General features: G+C 42.3%; 1 protein-coding gene across 2 annotated transcripts in view; it reads right to left on the bottom strand.

Annotated features, from left to right (window-relative positions):
• Positions 1-988: 988 nt before the first annotated feature.
• The window catches only part of KCNJ15 (potassium inwardly rectifying channel subfamily J member 15), a 42,599-nt gene continuing 23,669 nt past the window's right edge, over positions 989-19,918 (bottom strand). Inside the window, exons 3-5 of one of the 2 annotated variants that reach the window (XM_059392351.1) lie at positions 5,836-5,936; positions 4,559-4,602; positions 989-3,437 (exon numbers count right to left, since the gene is read on the bottom strand). In XM_059392351.1, coding sequence (XP_059248334.1) covers positions 2,290-3,437; positions 4,559-4,577 — 1,167 coding nt within the window. In that variant the 5' untranslated portion in view covers positions 4,578-4,602; positions 5,836-5,936 and the 3' untranslated portion in view covers positions 989-2,289. The remainder of the gene's footprint in view (positions 3,438-4,558; positions 4,603-5,835; positions 5,937-19,918) is intronic. The other variant, XM_059392352.1, reaches the window with a different exon arrangement.

Raw genomic sequence — 19,918 nt, 5'->3', positions numbered from 1 at the left:
GATCTGCTAAATGAATAAACCAAAGCTTTCTCCATCTCACAGTACATCAGTGTGCCAAATGCAATGTAAGTATGCAAGATTCCTAATCTTGATCACATTCAAATTAGCACTGATGTAAATCCTGTGTAAGGAATTTAATAGCACAACAGAAAGCCTGTAAACATGCCTGTGGCACTATTTTCCTGTTGATTATAGCACAAGAGACAATAAAAAAACCACATATAATAACTAAAAGAGCTAATGTCTAACTAAACTAACATAATTTTTTTAAGAAATTGAAACAATCTGCCATTAAATTATCAACAGAGAGAAAAAAAATCCTGAATAATAAAAGAAAAAGCTTCTCGTGCTTTGAAATGGCCCCTTAAGCCTCTAGAACTAACTCTACTCCTGTTGTTCTGACATTTGTGTTAGACATTTGGCTCCAGGTCAGAGGTTCCAGCCACACCTTCTCTTCCATGGAAGGACATTTGAAACTGCGGTAGCCTAAATATATGACCACGTTAGCTATAATCCGTAGTATCCTTTCACTGAGAACCTGCAGTCAAATGTTCTACCACTGAGCTAAACCCTCTTTTTTCACTGATAACCTGAATCCAGATTAATTTCCCCCTTTTCTCAGAGCTCCAGCATCCCCATTTTTATAGAATAAAACATATGGGAGTATATTTGTTGAGGACTTGCTCTCTTAATTGCAAAATTCTTCCAACTTCCACAATTATGCTTGAAAAGCCAGGATGTGCCTGCATGTCTGTGTGTGTGCCTGTGTGTACATGTATGTGGGCTCCCGAGTACGCCTGTGCAGTGCCTACCCACCTACAGTCACATTCTTTGTGAGTGAATACGCAAGTCTGTCCTGGTCTGAATGAAATGAGAATTCGCCCTTTATACATTCAGCCAATCCCCACCCATGCATATTCTTTGCCCTAAAGAAATGTGGCACCTGGCCCCTAAGTTCTGCCAAGAGCAAAATGTTACCCTGTTCCAATCGGTTGCATGAGATTTATTTAGATACTGAGGGCGTTCTTTACATATCATCAGATTACCAAACTTCGTTCACGCTTCAAGGAGTCATCAGTACATGAATTCCTCAGCTCTTCTTGGTCCTTATGGCCCTGTTCAACCTTGTGGACCTCAACATCTGAGCAAATTTCCAGTTGTAATGCGACTTCATTTTTCTTTTGTGCTCACTAGAGTCAACAAACATGTGCTTAGCATGAGTGAGACAACCATGACTCTCAAGCAATTGTTTTCAATCCTGGGGTATCGGGGGCAGTTCTTTGGCAAACAAGGCATTTTAACAGACAAAGAATGGAGTGGCTGACAACAATATTGGCCCGTAATAATAAGCTGAAGAAAGAAGGAAAGGTCTGGAGGCCATGTGGGTTTGGGACCCAGAGGGTGCTGTGGCTTCAGAAAGTTCCCTTGAAAACCTTCCAGAGTGGACACTCTCCAAACTTTCATTTGTGTACAAATGACTAGGAGGTCTCGTGAACGTGCAGACTCTGGTTCTCTAAGTCTGGGTGGGGCCTGAGAGTTGATACTGCTAATTAGCTCCCGGATGATACTGAGGCTGCCGGGTTGTACGCCACGTTTTGAATAGAAAACAGAAAATTACTGGGAACAAAAAAGTCCACTCCATTCGTATATATTTTCAGAACTATTAACTCCTGATTTGTTCAGTTTCACTCTGTACAATTAAATCTGATGAAAAACAGGTAAGAATGGAAATATTTTTTGTGTGAGTACAAAGTCCCCTTGACTCTGTTACCAGATAGCCTCCATTAAAGATAGCATTTTCCTGCTTGAAAAGAGGGTATTGTAAAGAAATGACATAAAAGGATATGAACTTTCAACATTTCACATTTCACAACATTTCAACTTCCAGCCATAACATCTTTGAAAATTGTTTTGAATAAATACCTTAAGTTATAGCTGATATGCTGCATAGAAATGCATATCCTTTCAACACCAACATGGCTAAATGTCTGTCCACTGGACATGACATTATTTTAATTGCCCTACACCAAGTTTTCGAAACTATAGCCCCATTTTAGAAAGTAGGAATTTTGAGAGTTTGCTTCAGACAAAGCCTTTTTAAAAGGAACCTTCTCAAAACTGGAAATGCTTGCTTAAGTGCCAGGTCAAAGGGAAAAAATGGATTTTGTATGTCTGTATAGTTTTTTAGAAAGAATCCACACATTCTCATTTGCACAGTGACCTGTGCCTTCAAAGGGAGCTCCGACATGGAAAGAGCTCACAGAGTTAAACCCGGGGCGACCACCACCATCAGACATTGCTCTGTTGTAACAGAAGAGTTCTTAGTTCTCTTTCCCTAAGATCTTCCTGCCTGTACTTCTCCTCAAGCTTCTGCTTCTCAGAATCCGCACAGTAGAAGGTGCAATCCGGGCTCTTTCGGATCTGTTCAAACTGACTGAAATCAGCCACGTACTTTCCATTTTTTGAGAGAGAAACCACAGGCACAAACTCAAAGCCCCAGTAGATCTCCTCTGGAATATAAGATGTGCGGCTCTGGCAGACTGCACTGGTGGATTCCACAGTGGCATTGAGGAGGACCACGAGTTCAAACTCCTTCTCCTTCAGGTTTTGGGGTGTGAGATCTCTCAGGGGGCTTGTCTCATCCAGTACGTGGTAGAATGTCATTGGCAAAATGAGGAAGGGGCTCTCTGAAGAGGAGTCCACGTGAAATTTGACAGTGGCTTGGTTGAGAAGAATCCGTTCCCCCTCCTTAGTGACATGGGTCTGGAGGAGCTTGCCGGAGAGCTGGCATTGAATCAGAAGGCTCTTCCTCATGTTGGCCACCTGAATCACCAAGCAGAGCTTCCCATTCTGCTTGGTGATGACGGCACAGTGGCTGAACTTGATGGTCTCCGCCCGCTTTTTGGGTCTGGCAATCTTGGCCAGAAAGGTGCCCGTGATGAAGATCTCAATCAAGGTTGTGATGACCAACTGAGCAACCAACAGGAAAATAGCATGAGGGCATTCCTCCGTGATGGAACGGACTCCATAGCCAATGGTTGTCTGGGATTCCAGGGAGAAAAGAAACGCTCCAGTGAGAGAGTCTACTTTCATGATGCAGGGAGTATGATTTGAAACGTCCTCCCTTGGTTCTAAATCACCATGAATAAATGCAATGGCATAGTAGATCACTCCAAAAAGGAACCAGGTCATCACAAATGTGGCGGCAAACAGGGTGAGCTTGTATCTCCACTTCATGTCAATGACGGTTGTCCACAAGTCTTGAAGATAGAGTAAGTATATGCCATCCACTTTGTCGATTCTCACGTTGCTGTGCCCACTCTTGGACATGACCCGGGGTCTGTTGGTCTTGAGTCCGGCTCCTGCCGTGTGCTTTGCCAGGGGAGCACTGGACATGCTGATGTGAATGGCGTCCATTGTCAGGCTATTGGGACCACCTAAGGAAATGGCAAAGAAAGATGTTCCTTACTGTCACATGTAGCAGAACATCCAGAAAACAGAAATAGGATAATCCCGTGAAATATGTAGGAATGTATATAGACTTATATAAGAAAGGAGAATTTGGAAGGCAAGACTAGTCTACTAGTATATGAGGAAGACAGTAGGAGTGACTAGCATGGACTTCAATTTATTTGCTGTGTGCCCTGGGGGAAGCTATTTAACTTCTCTGGATCTCAGGCCCCTAATCTGTAAAATGGAAATACAACATATTCCTCAAGTTTTTGTGATGGTTGAATGAGATAATAGCTAGAAAGTGCTGAAACAAAGTGTTATGATCAAAAAATGATGCCAGCCTTCTCGTTGCGAGATCACATTCACACGCATCTACCCCAGTGAGGATTATGAATATTTATGTATAGCTAGATAGCACAGATTTCCAGTTTCAGAAAATTTAAAAATAAGTTGTCTGAGCATAGGGTTGGTACTGATATAACTAAAATGTACCATCTATAAGATGGTTTTGATATCACAATAGAGAATATTAACACATATTTTTAGAAGATTTTATTTGACAGAGAGAGAGAGAGAGAGAGAGATCACAAGTAGGCAGAATGGCAGGCAGAGGAAGAGGGAGAAGCAGGCTCCCCTCCGAAAAGAGAGCCTGATGTGGACCTCAATCTATGACCCCGAGATCATGACCTGAGCCGAAGGCAGTTGCTCAACCAATTGAGCCACCTAGGCGCCCTGAATATTAATACATATTTTTAAAACTTTGGTAATATTATATAACTTTTAAATACTTACATTCTCTGTAACAAAAATTCATTTCCTCCCCAAACCCATGAATAATTTAGAATCCATAACCTCCCTTAGTTCTTGATGACATTGGAAAAGACTAAGTTATCAACCAACCAACACAACAAACACATAGTAAATAATTACACATTATTAATACCTTGGCTGATATGTTGGTTATCAAAATGTCATATTAGGTATGACATTTAGGTGTGTCACAAAATTTCTGCCTCACTGCTTTAGAACTGACTAGAACTAACATAGGAATCTCTTGTAAAAATCTAAAGAACAGGCACCCGACATTGTGGCAGAACAGACCCACCTAGAAGCTGGGCTTGCATGCTGAGTCCCAGGGAATGTTCCCTCCTGCATCAACAGATAGGAACAAGATGGGCGTGAGGCTGTACATTCCCTTATACTACCTGCCTGGTGACTGAAATCAGTCACCCTACATTCTTTGAAAAAGATAATGTGAGTGATTACAGGGTAACTCTACCTGGTTGGCATTTTTTTCATCTCTTTGGTATTTTAAGGATAAAGGAAAAATCCCCCATTTAAAAAGGAACTGGATACAGTGGTCTGTGATTCATGCAATAATCTTTGCTGTTAGAGCAGCATTACCTCAATAGGAGTTTTGGAAGTAATCCTCTGGGCAAACCCTTTCAAGGAAACTGAAACCATCCATCAGAGGCTAACACTTCTTGGGGATGCAGGAGTTGTTGCACTTTTTTATTTTCCTGTTATATTAAGAGCGTGTCATTTACTGAATGGCCTTTGAAATGATTTTTTTTTTTTCTTGGAAAGGAAAGTTACCTTTTCATTTTCATTGCAAAGAAGGACCGTAAGCTCTTCACAATTTGTTTTTCTTGTTGAAGCCTAACCACTTATTTGGAGGTCAATTTAGAAGAAAAATCCAGGATATACCTAATGAGCATAGGCTTTTATCAGCTCCTCGGCAGCAATTCTCAGTAACTAAGAGGAAAGTGCCCACCACGAAAGCTTGGGAACAAAACGCCATGCCGCCATGCCCAAACGCCTAGTCAAGCTCAGAACAGGAGCAACGCCAAAAACAAATGCAGCTTATGTACAAGTAAACACATGCACTTTACAAAGACAGAGAGAAACTGCTAGGGGAAAGTGCATGCCATTCAATACATGGAAATAAAAACAGAGGCTTAACTTTTCAAGTGTGAGTGACACATGAGTGTCCTGCGGCATGAGAGCAAAGCTCCAAGCTCAGCTGTCTGCCAGATTCTGGAAAACTTGGCCCTGTTTACACGAAAGCAATGCTATGAAGCTTCTGTTCTAACCTCTCTTTAAAAGGGACAATGTGCCAGGCTGGGGATGAGCTGGATCTTTTCCCTCTTTTTGCTGAAAGCTCTTTGGTTGCATTTCTGCATGTCTGGTGTTGGAGGTTAAGGACGCCAATAGCTACCCAAGATTGGAGGTCTTAAAGGGGGAACAAGACCTCGAGCCTCTGGAGCGGAGGTCTCGGTGTTAGCAATCCGTCTGCGGAAAAGAGTGGCTGGTGGACCACATTAAAGGGTAGACACCTTTTCCCTCCCTCTCAACACCCTGTGCCCTCAGACTCTTTACTACCTTGTCACTCCCTCAGCAGGTCAGAAGGCGTCTTCTTCAAGGCAGGTGGGACGTCCTTGCTCTCCTTCTCCCACCTGGCTACCATGGGATTCTGCTTCTGCCTGAAAGAAAGAGGGACGTGTGGAGTTCCCAGGTGTTTACGAAGAGACTGACCCGGTGAAGCTGACCCTTAGCCGTCCCCCTGCACCCCCAGTGCTAGGGCCCCAGCATTCACCTTCCAATCCCTGATAATCTGGCATGGTGCCCAGAATAGACTAATGGCTCAAGAATTGTTTTAAGAATTAAATCGAAGTCCCAGCCATAGCCCTCCCTATAGAATTCCCACCCTCTGGAGGGAGCTCGATAGTAAAACACCCTGGAAAGAGTGGGTTAACTCACCCCCATTGAGGCCCACTATCAACTGACCGGCAAACAGGGAGGCAGGAAGGGGAAGTGCAGAGGAAGTAAACAGTGAGCATTGGAAGGGAAGAGTCTAGAATATTTTTACCGCCTGTGGAAATGCATTATTACTGTTGAGTCACAGAACATCAGAGCTGAAAGGATTGTCAAACCCGAGGCATCTGACACACAGTTTTCAAACAAAGACATAGACCTGCGAAGTTGGAGCGATTGGTTTGCATCACAAAGATGGTTCAAGGCAGAAAGAATAAGGTCCAGTCTTTAAAAGCTAGACCAGCACGCCAGACTTCTTGTCAGTACACCACAACTGCCTCTTTAGCCTCCAGGGTTTAATGTAATCTGTTCTCAATTCAAAAGATTGTTTCGCCTTCTGTTTTTCTGGAGTACTTCTTCCTAAGACAGATATCTGTAGATCTCCACACATTTTTGTCTGTCTTAGGCCCAGGGGTATACATAGCCTCCACACTTGCTTTCTGATCCACAGTTATTGTAAATAGTTTACAGTAAGTGCTCTCTGATTGTGCCAAGAGTGCCTGTTACCAACCTGGGTAGCCTCTCACACACTTGATTCCCACAGTGTGTTCACCATGTTTGGCTAATGATCTCTTAATCATTTGCATCTGCATCTATTATCACGGTAACCACCATCTGTGAAGGCCCAGCATGGCCTTCTTTGCACCCATCAATCTTACCTGTATGTGTTATCATTTACATTTCATCATACGCTCTGAAGGTACAGTATTGTGTTCTGCAGCAGAATTCCTTCATGAAGTCTATTTCATTGTTCATACCCACACTCATTTCATATAATTTTATGTTGCTGCCTTGGATTTTTTCCTTAGTGATTTTGCAATCTACCTGGGTTCACTTCTAAAATGTTAAGAAATAAGAGCAGCTTTCAAAAGTGAGGGATGGAAAGAAACTGAAAGATATGCTCCTCTTAATTCCCCTGTCCTAATCCCACAAATAAGCACTATTCCATACAAGCCAGTGTAGTTTTCTTTAGCCTCTGGATATTGTATTTATTTCTCCAGTTTTCACTATATTGTTCCAAACTGTGGGTGGGATTGTAACCTTAGAACGGTGATATCTGTATTACAGTGAAGTTCTTGAAACTACTGAATGGAGAGGTCAACATTCCTCTTCTACTTCAAGCCAATAACACACACACACACACACACACACACGGAATGAAGTCATTTATTGCCTGTGCTGTGGAGCATTTGTTTTCTGGAGATAAAGGAAAGGAAAACATAGTTTTGAAACAGATCTAAACAGTAGGTACATTGAAAAGGGTATTTAGCTATATGAAGAATTACACTTCCAGTCTTGGGGACAAAACAGTGAGAAGAGAAAAATGAAAGGGAGTCCCCATCATTTCCTCAGAGAGGAAAATTTCTATCAAAGAAGAGGGTCCTATGAGAATGGATGATCAAAGAAATCAGCCACACCGACCTGGGACATTCTGTCCTATCAGGCAGAAATCAATCTACAAATGACCCAGAAAGCCACTGACCAACTAGAAGCAATATGCATGCAAATAGTCAGCATGAATAGAGTCAGAATAGAGGTGGAAGTGGTCCGATGTGGGAAAGATGCAGATGAATAATAACAATGACAATAACAAAATAAAGATGGAGAAATTATAATTATCATCATGATCATCAATAGATAAGCCTACAACACGGGGTGCAGCCATTGTATGCAGTGCCCTCCATGCACGAACTTAATTAACCCTCATGACAACTCTAAGAGGCAAATGCCATCACTAACCCCATGATGAAAACACAGGCACCAAGAGGTTAAGCGACTCACCCAGGCGATTAACTGCTGGCATGTGGTAGCAGTGCCCCTGTGAAGCTCCCATGCCTGCACTCTCTGCCCCCTTGAGAAAATGCTGAAGCTTCAGAATCACTGGGAAGGGTCAGAGTTTCTCATTTCAGTAGGTTTGGGACAGATCCCAAGAACTTGCACATCTAACAGCTTGCAGGTGATGCTGCTGCTCCAGGAACACACACATTGAAAACTACCACACTGTGATATACAATTCAAATAATATCAAGAGATTTTCCCCTCTTGAGAAGAACCCTTGTCCCCTCATTGTCCCCGAGCATTCTAAAATAACACTGTTGCACATAGGTACTGAAAACGTCTGTTCACTTTTAGGAATGTCCTGTCTCTACCATCCTCATAGGTGAATGCCAACTATCTAGTGGGCCAGTGGTAAGAATTGATTTTTTTAAAGCATTAAAGAATGATTTCCCCCCCTCCTAGTTAGTACAACCCACTGATTTCCTTCTAAACACTTAGTGCTCTGTTGCGTCAAATTTTGGGAGTTTTTAACTTGCCCATCATGATAAAAAAAATCATTCTGTGTTCCCTGGTAGGCAAAAAAATAATTAACTCCCATCTACAGAAAAATTGCTAATAAGAAAATAGGGAGGCAGCAGAGCTTGTCAGCCAAAGCTCAAGTGACGTTATCCTACCTACTTGCAAAGGGGTAGGGAGGCATGAAGTAATGAAATCCAAATCAAACTTAACTTTGGTTTTCCAGAATTGCAATTTGAGGGGACCTGACTTTAAAACTCTACCAAAACAGCTTTTTGTTTGTAAGAAAAATTGCTTCAAAAGTTTTCTTGGACATCAAATATTTCTAACAAAACAGTTTTTGCGTGATCTGTCTCTTGGCTATGAATCTAAAATACCTGGATTAAATTTCACTTTAAGGAACCATGGGTTTAACTAGTAAGTAGAAAAAAGAAATGCTCGACAAGAATGTACTTGGGGTTCACTGAACTCAAAAGGTTTAAAAATAATTGAAAATAAAATCCATGAGGCTTGGCTCTCCTTTCTTTGGATCCTGTGACTGTGACCACACAAATACATGTGCTGGGACCTTTGGCTCTGGCCTCATGCCATACTCTTCCCTGCCCTTCAAAGCAGTCGACAACTCTCTTCAGTGGCTGGTCTGACTGTTCTTAATGCAGTCATCAACTACATCCAAGTCAGCTGAGGACATGGTTGACTTTGCCCAGGTGGCCTCAGAAATGGGCATGTCTACCGAAAAACAAGAATGTGGACAAAGTTGACGCTCAGCAGATTCCGAAGGGTGGCTCTTTGGTTCTTCTCTGTCGAGGAAATAATGGCTCTTTTCTTCTGCAAACCCGTTTTCCCCATCAGGCCATTGAGGACTGAGGTGGCTGAGAGGAATGACAGCTTCCGGGAAGCCGTGGAATTGTTCCTTCTTGTCCGCAAGAATCTTAATGATCTGAAGGGAAGCACCCGCTGAGATGATGGGAAATTTGTTACTGAGTTTCTTCTATCTCGCTCTGTGTTTTGATGTTAAGAATGTGGATCCTAACTGACAAAGCTAGAATCATTGTTGGTTGTTGTAGCCGACTGTGGCTTTCAGGTGTTTGTGCTTTCCTCTGCCGGGTCCATCCACAAGGAACAGTTCCCTGATCCTAGGAGTGAAGGGGTGGACAATCTGTTTTCATCCTTTTTTGTCGGATGTAGTCATGTGACTGTGTTGGCTAATAGGGTGTGAGCTGAAGTGACTCACGCCACACCTGAACAGAGGTGTCAAACTTGTGGCAGGGTCTCAGGTGGCTTCAGATGGGCTGTTCCTTCTTCTGGGGAATGGGGAGTGGGAGGCACCTGCAGGTGAGCTGTAGCTAAGCCAAAGCTGACTTGCAATGACAAAAAGACTGGTTGTCACTGAATTCTTGGAAGTGATTGTTACTGAGGAAAAATCTAGTGAAAGCCTGACCACAGGGACACCCTTACTGCATGTTTTTGTGTCTTGGGGTTATATGCCTGATCTAAAAGTTACTGTATTTTAAAGGAAATATGGAAAATTTTGAAATACCCTAATGTAAACTTTAAATATTGGTCTATGGCTAAGCACTAAATAGAAAAAGAAACCCAAATCTACAAGATTCAAGTAGGGAGAAAGATCTTCCTGACCTCTAAGACAACATAGAAAAGGCAAATAAATTATCTTTAAATTGCTTCTAAATCAACATTTGTGTTTATATTGACAAGACAACTTTTCAGGGCGAGATAGAGGGGCCATAGATGTCATCACTCTAATATTCTGTTGAACAAGAGGCCTTTAGTTAAGGTGATGAGAGACCCACATTATCATTATATGAGTGAAAGCTTTCATTCGGGAAGGGGATACTTAAAAGGAACTTCCCAAAGCAGTTACAGACAATATGGTATTTCATTCTTTCTACCTTGTGAAGAAAGTATTTTCTCAATTTTCTAAATGAGGAAATGAAGCCTAGAGAGATGAGATAATTCACACATGTTCATAGAGTTAGTCCACGGAAGACCTTGTTGGCAAGACAAATCTGTCTGTCTCTATAGCTGTGTTCCTATCTAGCCACTGTGCCCCTTGGTCATCAAATTCAACTAACAAAAATCATCTCTACTCATGATGAGCTTTGATGCAGGATAAGGTAAGTTCCTGTTCACTCCATGTGAGTACCCATTACAGAATAAAAAGTTATATTTGCTTTATTGTTGATACTATGCCAGACCTTATAGAGGTATCATCTATTAATTCTCACATCGATTCTGAAAGAGACACTGCTAATTTTGGATTCCAGGTTAGGAAACTATGATACAGCACAAAGATTGTTTGAGCCTGTACTCTATGTCTCTAATCTCTAAACCATGACTTCTCTAACTTCAAAGGGCATCAGACTCTCCCAGAGGTCTTGGACATGAGTGGGCCCCACCCAGAGTTTCTGATTTGGTAGGTCTTGAGTAGAGTATGAGAATCTGCATTTCTAATGTGTTTCCAAGAGATGCTGACCCTGCTGTTATTGGGAACACTCTTTGAGGGCATGATATGCACTATGCATCACTTAATGAATTATAAAAATACGTAGAAATTCACAAGCACATAAATTGGGTTGTCTCCAAGTTCAGTCTCATTTCTTTCAAAGAAATGGACCCTTTGATGTAAGAAAAAAGAGAAAGTCAGTGGGGTTAAATATACAAGTAGGATAGATGCCTGGTAGGGTTTTCGATTGCCAGAAGTGTCCTAGGAGATAGAAGTTCAGGCACATTAGTGAGGGGAGAAAATGAGAAATTTGGGGGAAAAGGAAAATTTTCTTCCCTGGATGGTGGGTATCATCCTAGAGTGGATTTTAGGGTTCCTTGGCCAAGAACATCAGAGGCCTAGGGAGTGAACCTGGACTCTCTCGCCAAGGGAGTTGGAGGGTCTTAGGTGTCCTTTACTGAGTCTCCCCCCAGGTGTGTGGTACAGGCATTCCACAAATAAAGGGATTTGTACTCTGGTGATTTGGGGACACTGTGCCTGTGAAACATCCTAACAGCTCACAGTCCGCACTCACTAGAGATGGACGCCTCCTGGTTGCATACTGCAGGGTTTGAGAAGTCCTGCACAACAATACCCGGCAATTACATAACATTGGAGAACACTTTGGGAAGTGCTGATCCAGTCTAAACTCTGCACTTCGAACCTGGAAGAAAAGAGGACCAAAAAGTTGTGTGACTTGTTCAAGGTCACTGTAATTGTGGCAGGATTGGGGGAGGAAGCAAGGCTCTGTGCTTCTCAGTCCGTTTGACAGGCAGGTATCTGTGTTTGTTGTCATGAAATACCTTGAGATGAGCTCTCCATCTCACTGGATACTGATGACAGGGTATCATAGAGAGGGTGAACCTTTCCCCCCAACAACTGCAGCATCAGCACCACTTAGAAGCTCATTTAAAATGCCAATTCTTAAGTTTCACACTTCAGCTATTGAATTAGAAGCTTTGCAGATGCTGCCCAAAACCTGTCTTAAAAAGAACCCAACTGCCCAAAGGATTATGTGGCCAGAGTTTGTCAGTGATGCCTTGGTGGCTTGGCGAGGGCTTCCTTTTGGAAACCAAGGAGTATTCCTTTAAAGACAAATCCCACATTTTGCATTGCATGTGAGTGTCTGATGATCCAATTTGCCTCTGTGGTCAAATATTTAGACTTTTCTCTATGTTTCCATTCCATTATTATTGTTTCAAATTCCATAAGTACTAAAAAAAATCCGTTTCCATCTCTAAATGTGGTTTTCATCGTTATACCCTTTCTTCCTCAATGCAGATTCTTTTTTTAATTTTTTTTTTTTTTAATTCTGTAGAACATCAACCTTTTTCTACTCGGCAAAAACAAGTTTAAACAGACACAGGGTTCAACAGGAGACTCATTTTCCATTTTCCATGGCAAAGAATCTGAGCCCTGGAATAAGGCAGAGGTATCATTTGCAGAATATTTTTGTAAAGACAGTTTAATTTCAAGCCCTTTATTTGTGAAAGAGCTGGCTAACCTAAATGAAACATTGTACATCTGTCTGTTGTTACAAGTGACCAACTTCAGCTGAACGTTATTACTTAATAACAGCTAACTTTCCTATAGAGTAAGAATGTGCAGCAGCTAAACAGCAAATGGAAATTTCCTTTGGTTTACCACCCTTGATCTCTCCGTGCTCCAACATGTGAAGAACTTGGGTAATAAGCATACTCTCCCCTCTAATCACAGCATGGCTTGGACATGCATTGTTGTGGAATGACTGGTAAAACAGGAAAATTTATGTCTGAGGGGGGGAAAAAAAACCCAAAGCGAATTGTGTTGCATTAGCTTCTCTAACAACATTGCCCCCGATTTTCTCATCAGGGAAGAGATTTCTTTAACTAGCTCATGGACACTCACTATTCTTGTCTGGGTTAGTTCAAATGTAACACAGAGATGGTGGCTCAGCGTTGTCCCCTTCAGATTTTAGATAAGGAGAAGAAAAGGCAGAGCATTTGGGTTTGTTTGAATGTAACCTGGAATGAATCAGAACGGAAGGCATCTGTTTTTGCAGACAGTGCTTGTAGAGAAACAAGTATTTTGTTTGGTGTTTTCTGTTTAATAAAACTCAAATTGAGCATAGTTGGAGCATTAAAGGAGGAAGAGAAAAACGGGAAGCAAACCACGATGTTCGTTTTCCCAAACCTTCATCTCCCTGCTTGAAAAGTCGCTTGAGACTAGAGCACTGTGCCGTTACAATGTATCATTATATAATTTGCAAAATTTCAAGTTGATCTTCCCCTTAACAAATCTCTCAGTCACCAAGACATTGGATTGGCCACCTTTAACCTCTCACGTCTTGCTTTGCCTCACATTTATATTTTTACTCTAATAAAGGCATAGAAATGTAGAAAGAGTATCACATTATAAATATACATACCAATTTCAGGCTGGCTTGTGTTTCCGGCTGAAAGCTGACTACTTTTTCTTCTGCTTAGAATTAATTTGGAATTGTTGGTCTCTATCAATTGATGATTTATGGACTTTGTTGTGATTCACCTGGACACAAGAGTGGAATTCTTGTCCTTGGTGATTTCCATGCTTATTATTACCATGATTGGAATCTCATCTCAGAAAAAGGAAATTCAGACTTTTGCTTGATTTGGAACCAGGTTATTTAACAATGGGACGAGTGTCAAAAGGTTTTGAAATTCAGTTTCACTGTCGATCTAAACTTGGACCTCATTCTCTGATAGAGAAACTGGATATTGCAGTATCGCAAGGGGACACAGTTTATACCCAGATTCTTAGATTTGTGGTCAGTTACTTAAAGAGCTGGTCATATTTCTGAGTTGCCTGCTGGCCCCAAAGTTGAAAACATAGATGCTTATGATCACTGAGTGATAATAAGAAAATCTTAAGCTTCAAAATCCAGCCCGATTTTCATGTTTTTAGGGTTGCTAGATAAAATATGAGATGCCCAGTCAAAACTGAATTTCAGATGGACAACCAATAATTTTCTGGCATAACTATGCCCCATGCAATATTTAATATGTACTTATACTAAAATTATTCATTTTTATCTGAAGTTCATTTATATGAACTATATAGATATAGTATAAAGGAGACCTATGTATTTTTAAAGACTTTATTTATTTATTTATCGGAGAGAGAGAGAGAGAGAGAGAATGAGTGCAAAGCAGGGAGCCTGATGCAAAACTTGATCCCAGGACCCTGGGATCAAGACCTGAGCCAAAGACAGACACTTAACCCACTGAGCCACCCAGGGGTCCCAAGGAGAATCATATTTTTATTTACTGAATCTGGCATCCCTAGGGAGGAGCAAATGATGCTCTCAAAAGGAGCTCAGGAGGTCAAAAACTTTAAAGACAAGGTTTCATATACTGATAACATTCTCAGGAGAGCAGCCACCCAGACTCTCCCAGTACCAGGAACCCTGAAGACAAATGTAGTCTTTGTGGGATGAGAGTGTGGCCATTTCATGAATGGCTCACCAGAGCAGTAGGAAAGTCTAGCTAACTAGTCTCATTTTTGGTCTTTCAGTTCTGAGGTCCTTGACCATTTTTGTGTTGTGGTCCTTCAGGTCAGACCGCCTTCTCCGAATGGGTTTAAATACACAAAAATAAGGTAAAGAGGATTATAGAAGACACCAGGAATGTTAAAACACACTCATTAAAACATTTAAAAAAACTGAGCTTCTTTTCTAAGCATTAATTAATAAGCACTGACATTTTGAAGGTATACTGAAGTGAAACTTTACTTCAACGTATCTGAAGCAAATGCATTGTGAAGTGAAAAACCATGATTCCTGCTCTGACCAAGTCACAGTTGGGACTGGTAGGATTATGGTGTGTCCCCCATTCATATATATATATATACACACATACACATATATTTGTTGTTGTTGTTGTAGGTGATTGACAACAAACTGATCCTCCCCCCTGCCCCAGTCTAGGTCATGGATACCCCTGGATTCTGCCCCTAATCTCTCCAGGCTCCATGGACCTGGGTTTAAACCCTGTTGTGAGTGAGGTTCTGAAAAGCAGTGCTTTTGATTCTGTCACAGAAGTAAGGCCAACATCTTGCATCCCTCTTGCCTGATTTTCCCATAGATACTCAACATTTTTAGTAATCCTTGTCTCTTTTAGAAGAATAGTTGGGATCCCTAACAATTAGAACCACACTTCATTCTTTTCCAGCATGCTGTCACTGCACAGTTAGTGTTGGCAGCGACCACGCATGGGTGCACAGGGACTGGAACGACAGTACCCATGCGGAGACACCTACTTGGAAGCGATGGTACAGTTTCTTCTTACACTGGAAACAAAGGAGGAAAAGACAGCTCAGATGCACACACAGCCCTCTGTCTTCAGAGCCTGACATATTGCACTTCTCAGAATTGTGAAGCTGGATTTTTACAACAAGTATGCTGTTCAGACGCACCCAGCTTTATCTTACCATGATTTCCTCCTCATTCTTACCAGGAAGAAAGAAAACTCATCTACGGAGTAGTCACCCCGAGAACACTCCCCTTTGTAAATCCTCCAGCGGCCCTCACTGCTGACAGGACCAGTCCTGCACACCTCTGCAAAGCTAAAGGCTCGATTTAAGCCTGGGCTCTTGTTCCCCTCAGGATGTTGTCTGGGTGCCTACTTGCTTATTCCCTGTGTGCTTAATGCCCTCTGAGCTCCTTGTCTTGGACAAGCCATTCCTTCCTAAAGGTTCTCCTTCCCCCTTCTCCGTTAACTTCCACCTCTACTTTAAAAGTGAGGTTGAATATTACTTCCTCTGTACTTGGGGGGAAAAAAAGCCTTTCTTCAGAAGCACCATAAAGTTTAAGAGTACAGAGTCCCGCTTCTGTTAGTAGTAGCTGTGGGACATTAGACAACTTACTTAACCCCGTGGCGCCTCAGTTTCTCACCTGCAGAAACTGACAAGAACTCTTACCCATGAAAGGGTAGTGTGAGTTATAATACATAAGGCACCACAATGTTCTGCCTGCTCACACTAATTATTGTATAAAAGCTATTATCATTATGTGTTTGCAAGGAATAAAACATACAAAATATGACTTAACAAAAGGAATTATGTTTAACAAAGATAACAGCAGAAGGTTAACATTTTGGTTATAGAAATTTCTTGTGAGCTATTAAAAAAACATTGCCCACCATACAGCAACCTTTATAAACATACACCTTAAAAAGGTTAAAAAGCTGAAAACTCTAAAGATATTTCAGTGTTTGTTCATTTGCACATCAAGCAATTACCGAGAACCTGTTATGTGCTAAGCCCTTGATGGGGTGATGGAGATCCAGCAGTGAATAAGACCAACATGGTCCTTGCTTTTGTGTAGTTTATAGTAGAGCAGGAAAGGGAGGTATTAAAGAAATCATTAGGTGGATTTTTAAAGGTATTCGTGGGAAGAATTATGGAGAGATTCAAGCATGGATGAGAGAATCGAACATGGGGTGTATGATACATATCAGTCTGGGGTCCCAGGAAGAGACTGAGGTGGAGACAGAAAGAATGTGGAGCACTAGGCAGGGAAGGAGGTGGGCTGGAAGTGAGACGAGTATTCTGGACAGAGGGACACACGGCGTTTGTGAAGGCCCCACGCAGCACAGAGTTCCCACCTTCTAAGAAGTAGGGAAGGACGTCGCATAGGGAGAGTAGAGGAGGATCCAGCAGGAGCTTGGGGCAAAGCCATGCCATGTAGGGCTTGGGGAACTCCTTGAGGACCATCACCCCTGTCCTAGGGGAACTAGAAGCATCTCAGGATTTTAATCAAGGAAGAGAGGATCAGACTTGTTTTTAAGTCATCATTTCTGGGGCACCTGGGCACCTGGGAGGCTCAGCCAGATTAAGCATCTGCCTTCAACTCAGGTCATGATCTCAGGATCCTGGGATCAAGACCCACATTGGACTCCCTGCTCAGCTGGGGAGCCTGCTTCTCCCTCTGTCTACTATTCCCTCTGCCTGCTGCTCTTTCTCTGCCTTATGCTCTTTCTCTCTCTGACAAACAAATAAATAAAATCTTTAAAAAATAAATTCATCGTTTCTGACACAATATGCCGAATGAAGTGGAAGGAGGCGAGCATCGATGCTGGCAGTCTGGTTGGCCGGTGCTTCGCAATCCAAAAGGGAGGCCCCGATGCACGGACAAGGACAGCGTCCGTGGACTGAGAGGAGCCAGGGGCTCTGAGTCACCTGTTCCAGATAGTAAATAGACGCCTTTAACAGGTGGGGTGGGGGGCAGGTGAGGTCTCCAAAATGGCTTCTGATGTCCTGGCATGAAAATGAGGTGGATGAGATCGGGGTGGGGAGGGGGTTAAAGTAAACATATGGTCTCATAGAACACTGGATCTAACTCTGGAATTTAAAAATCATTATGTCCTCAGGTCCCCATGCTGTTGCAACCCTTTGCATTTATATGTGTGCGGAGCTCACTCTGGCACACAATCTCAAGACAGAAGGAGGATCCAGAAGCTCCAGGAGTGAGGTCTGAGGGAGAGCTCTGGGGGATGCGAAGGACAGGTCTAAGCAGAGGTAAGACCTGGGGTCTGGGCTGATATTCAAAAGACAGAGCGGGGCAGGAGGACTGCCTTTATGTTGAAGGTGGCAAAGGAAATTTGAAACAGGTAAGAGTTGTGGGAGAAGCGGTCCCAGCCTGAGCCTTGGGCAGCCCCGGTGCCTGGCAAAGTAGGCGACCTGGGAGCCATGGGTCTAAGAAACACAGCTGTTCACTGGTCAGGTCATCAAAGATTTTTAAAGATGTGTCAAAGGTCTATACTGACAAACATGCAGAGATGAATGGCTTCCTGAGCAGCTTCTGAGTCCGTCATTTGCCAGAGAGTCTTCTGGTGCCAACTGACAGAATGTTCAAGGTTTAAACTTATTTCTTTAGGCTGTTTGACCCAGCGACTTTACTTCAGAGTTAAGAAGAAGTGTGCATTGGGATTATGTACAAGCACGCCTTCCACGCTAGTTGTAATATTGAAACATTCAAATCAACCTGCATCGCCAATAAGGTAGAAATGATTTTAAATTTATAAAATAGTTATAAGCCAAAATATTGTACAGTCTTAAAAAACCCCTCAAAGTGCTTAATGTGTTCAGTTAAAAACAGGTATTTGATCAAGCCGGACACACAGTGTTCTTGCTCCACGTTTCCCTCTCTGGGGAAGATTAAGATAAAATGCCTCTAAAATGTTAATAGCAGTTATCTCTTGAAGGGGAAACAAAATTAGGAAGGTTTTTCAACCACACTTTCCATTTTTATGGAGCTAATCTGAAAATTCAATTTCCCTAGTACAGACCATTCCCAAACATTCCAGATTTTACTGTAATGGAGAAGTACTTACTGTGCCCTACTGAGAAACTTTCCACACACTGCTGTGGCCAAACAGTATGAAATAACTTACTTTCAGAGACATTTAGAACGTACCACTCTAAGAACCTAGTGTTCATTAAGTGTTCAGGGTTATTATCTCATGTCAACTTAAGGCTTCCTTTAATTGAGTGGATTAGAAGAGTTTGCATCTCACTCAGAAGGTGTGTTGATAAGGCAGGTTTCCTCCCCATTGCCTTTGTTCAGGCAGGTCCCTTTACCCCAAATTCCTTTTTTTTGTGCCCTGTGCCTGGCAACCTCCTATTCATCCCTCAAGGCCCAGCTCAAACATCACCTCCTTCAGCTTCTGGGGAGAGTTAGTCTTTCTCCAGAAGAAACTGCCTTTTGCCATTGTTCCCACTTCACGATAACATTTAAGTGTTGCTGTAGTGATGTGTTTGTGACCTCTGTTTCTCCTTAAACCAGGCTCAGTGTTAGCTCATCACACACACACATACACACACACAGAGATACATATATATGTGTTTATGTATATATATATACACACACACACATACATATACATATACATATATATATGTATGTATATCTATATCTATATATGTTTGAGAGAGAGTGAGAGCTAGAGAGAGAGAACACACACAGAAAGAGAGGGAGAGAGATAAGCAGGCTCCCCACTAAGCAAGGAACCCGATGTGGGATTCGATCTCGGCCCCCGGGATCATGACCTGAGCCAAAGGCAGACACTTAACCAGCTGAGCCACCCAGGCATCCTGTTAATTCATCTTTTAACCCTAAGGCCAACACAAGTTCTGCCACACGTTTAGGGACTTCATGTCTGAGGGAAGAACGGGGCGGACAAAGATGTCAAGCAAGGGCACTCCCAGCTGTCCAGGTTTAGTACCCAATGACTCATTTAAAGATATGTGAACCGATGTTGTAGGTCGGAGGGGAGGCCAGTCCAGAGCGAGATGCCTCAGAAAGGAGAGGGGTACAAACACGCCACTGACTTGGATCACAACCAGAAATGAAGGTTGAGGCTTTCTATTTTGAGTCCTAGCTCAAAGACTATCCTACACGACCCTGCCTAGAAGAGAAAATGTGGTGTATATTTCTGCCACTGATGAAATTGACAAGCATGAGAGGCATCAATATATTTGATTAAGCCTAACGAACTACTGTCTATGGTCCCATGTTCCATGAGGCCCCAAGCACACTGGCTTTCACACACAGAAGACTCTAAGTTCCCTTTCAGCAATAGCTCTATGTTTGTTTCCTTAGAACAGGAGACTCTGGTATTTTGGGTCTCAGGAAACCAAGAGCAAGGAAGAAATAGAAGGATTCAAACTGAGTTTCCACTTCGGCTTTTCAGTGGTCATATGTTGTGTATATTTTAAAATGTATGTAATATATTACTACAGGACAAGAAGTGTATGTATCATGCCTATAGGTCCCAAAATGTCCGTGTGTGTGTGTGTGTGTGTGTGTGTGTGTGTGTATGTGTGTGTGTGTGTGTG

This window comes from Mustela nigripes, chromosome 2 (genome assembly GCF_022355385.1).
Source record: "Mustela nigripes isolate SB6536 chromosome 2, MUSNIG.SB6536, whole genome shotgun sequence".
NCBI lineage: Eukaryota > Metazoa > Chordata > Mammalia > Carnivora > Mustelidae > Mustela > Mustela nigripes.
The sequence above is the reverse complement of the archived record's forward strand: the minus strand, read 5'-3'. Positions and strand labels throughout refer to the sequence as shown.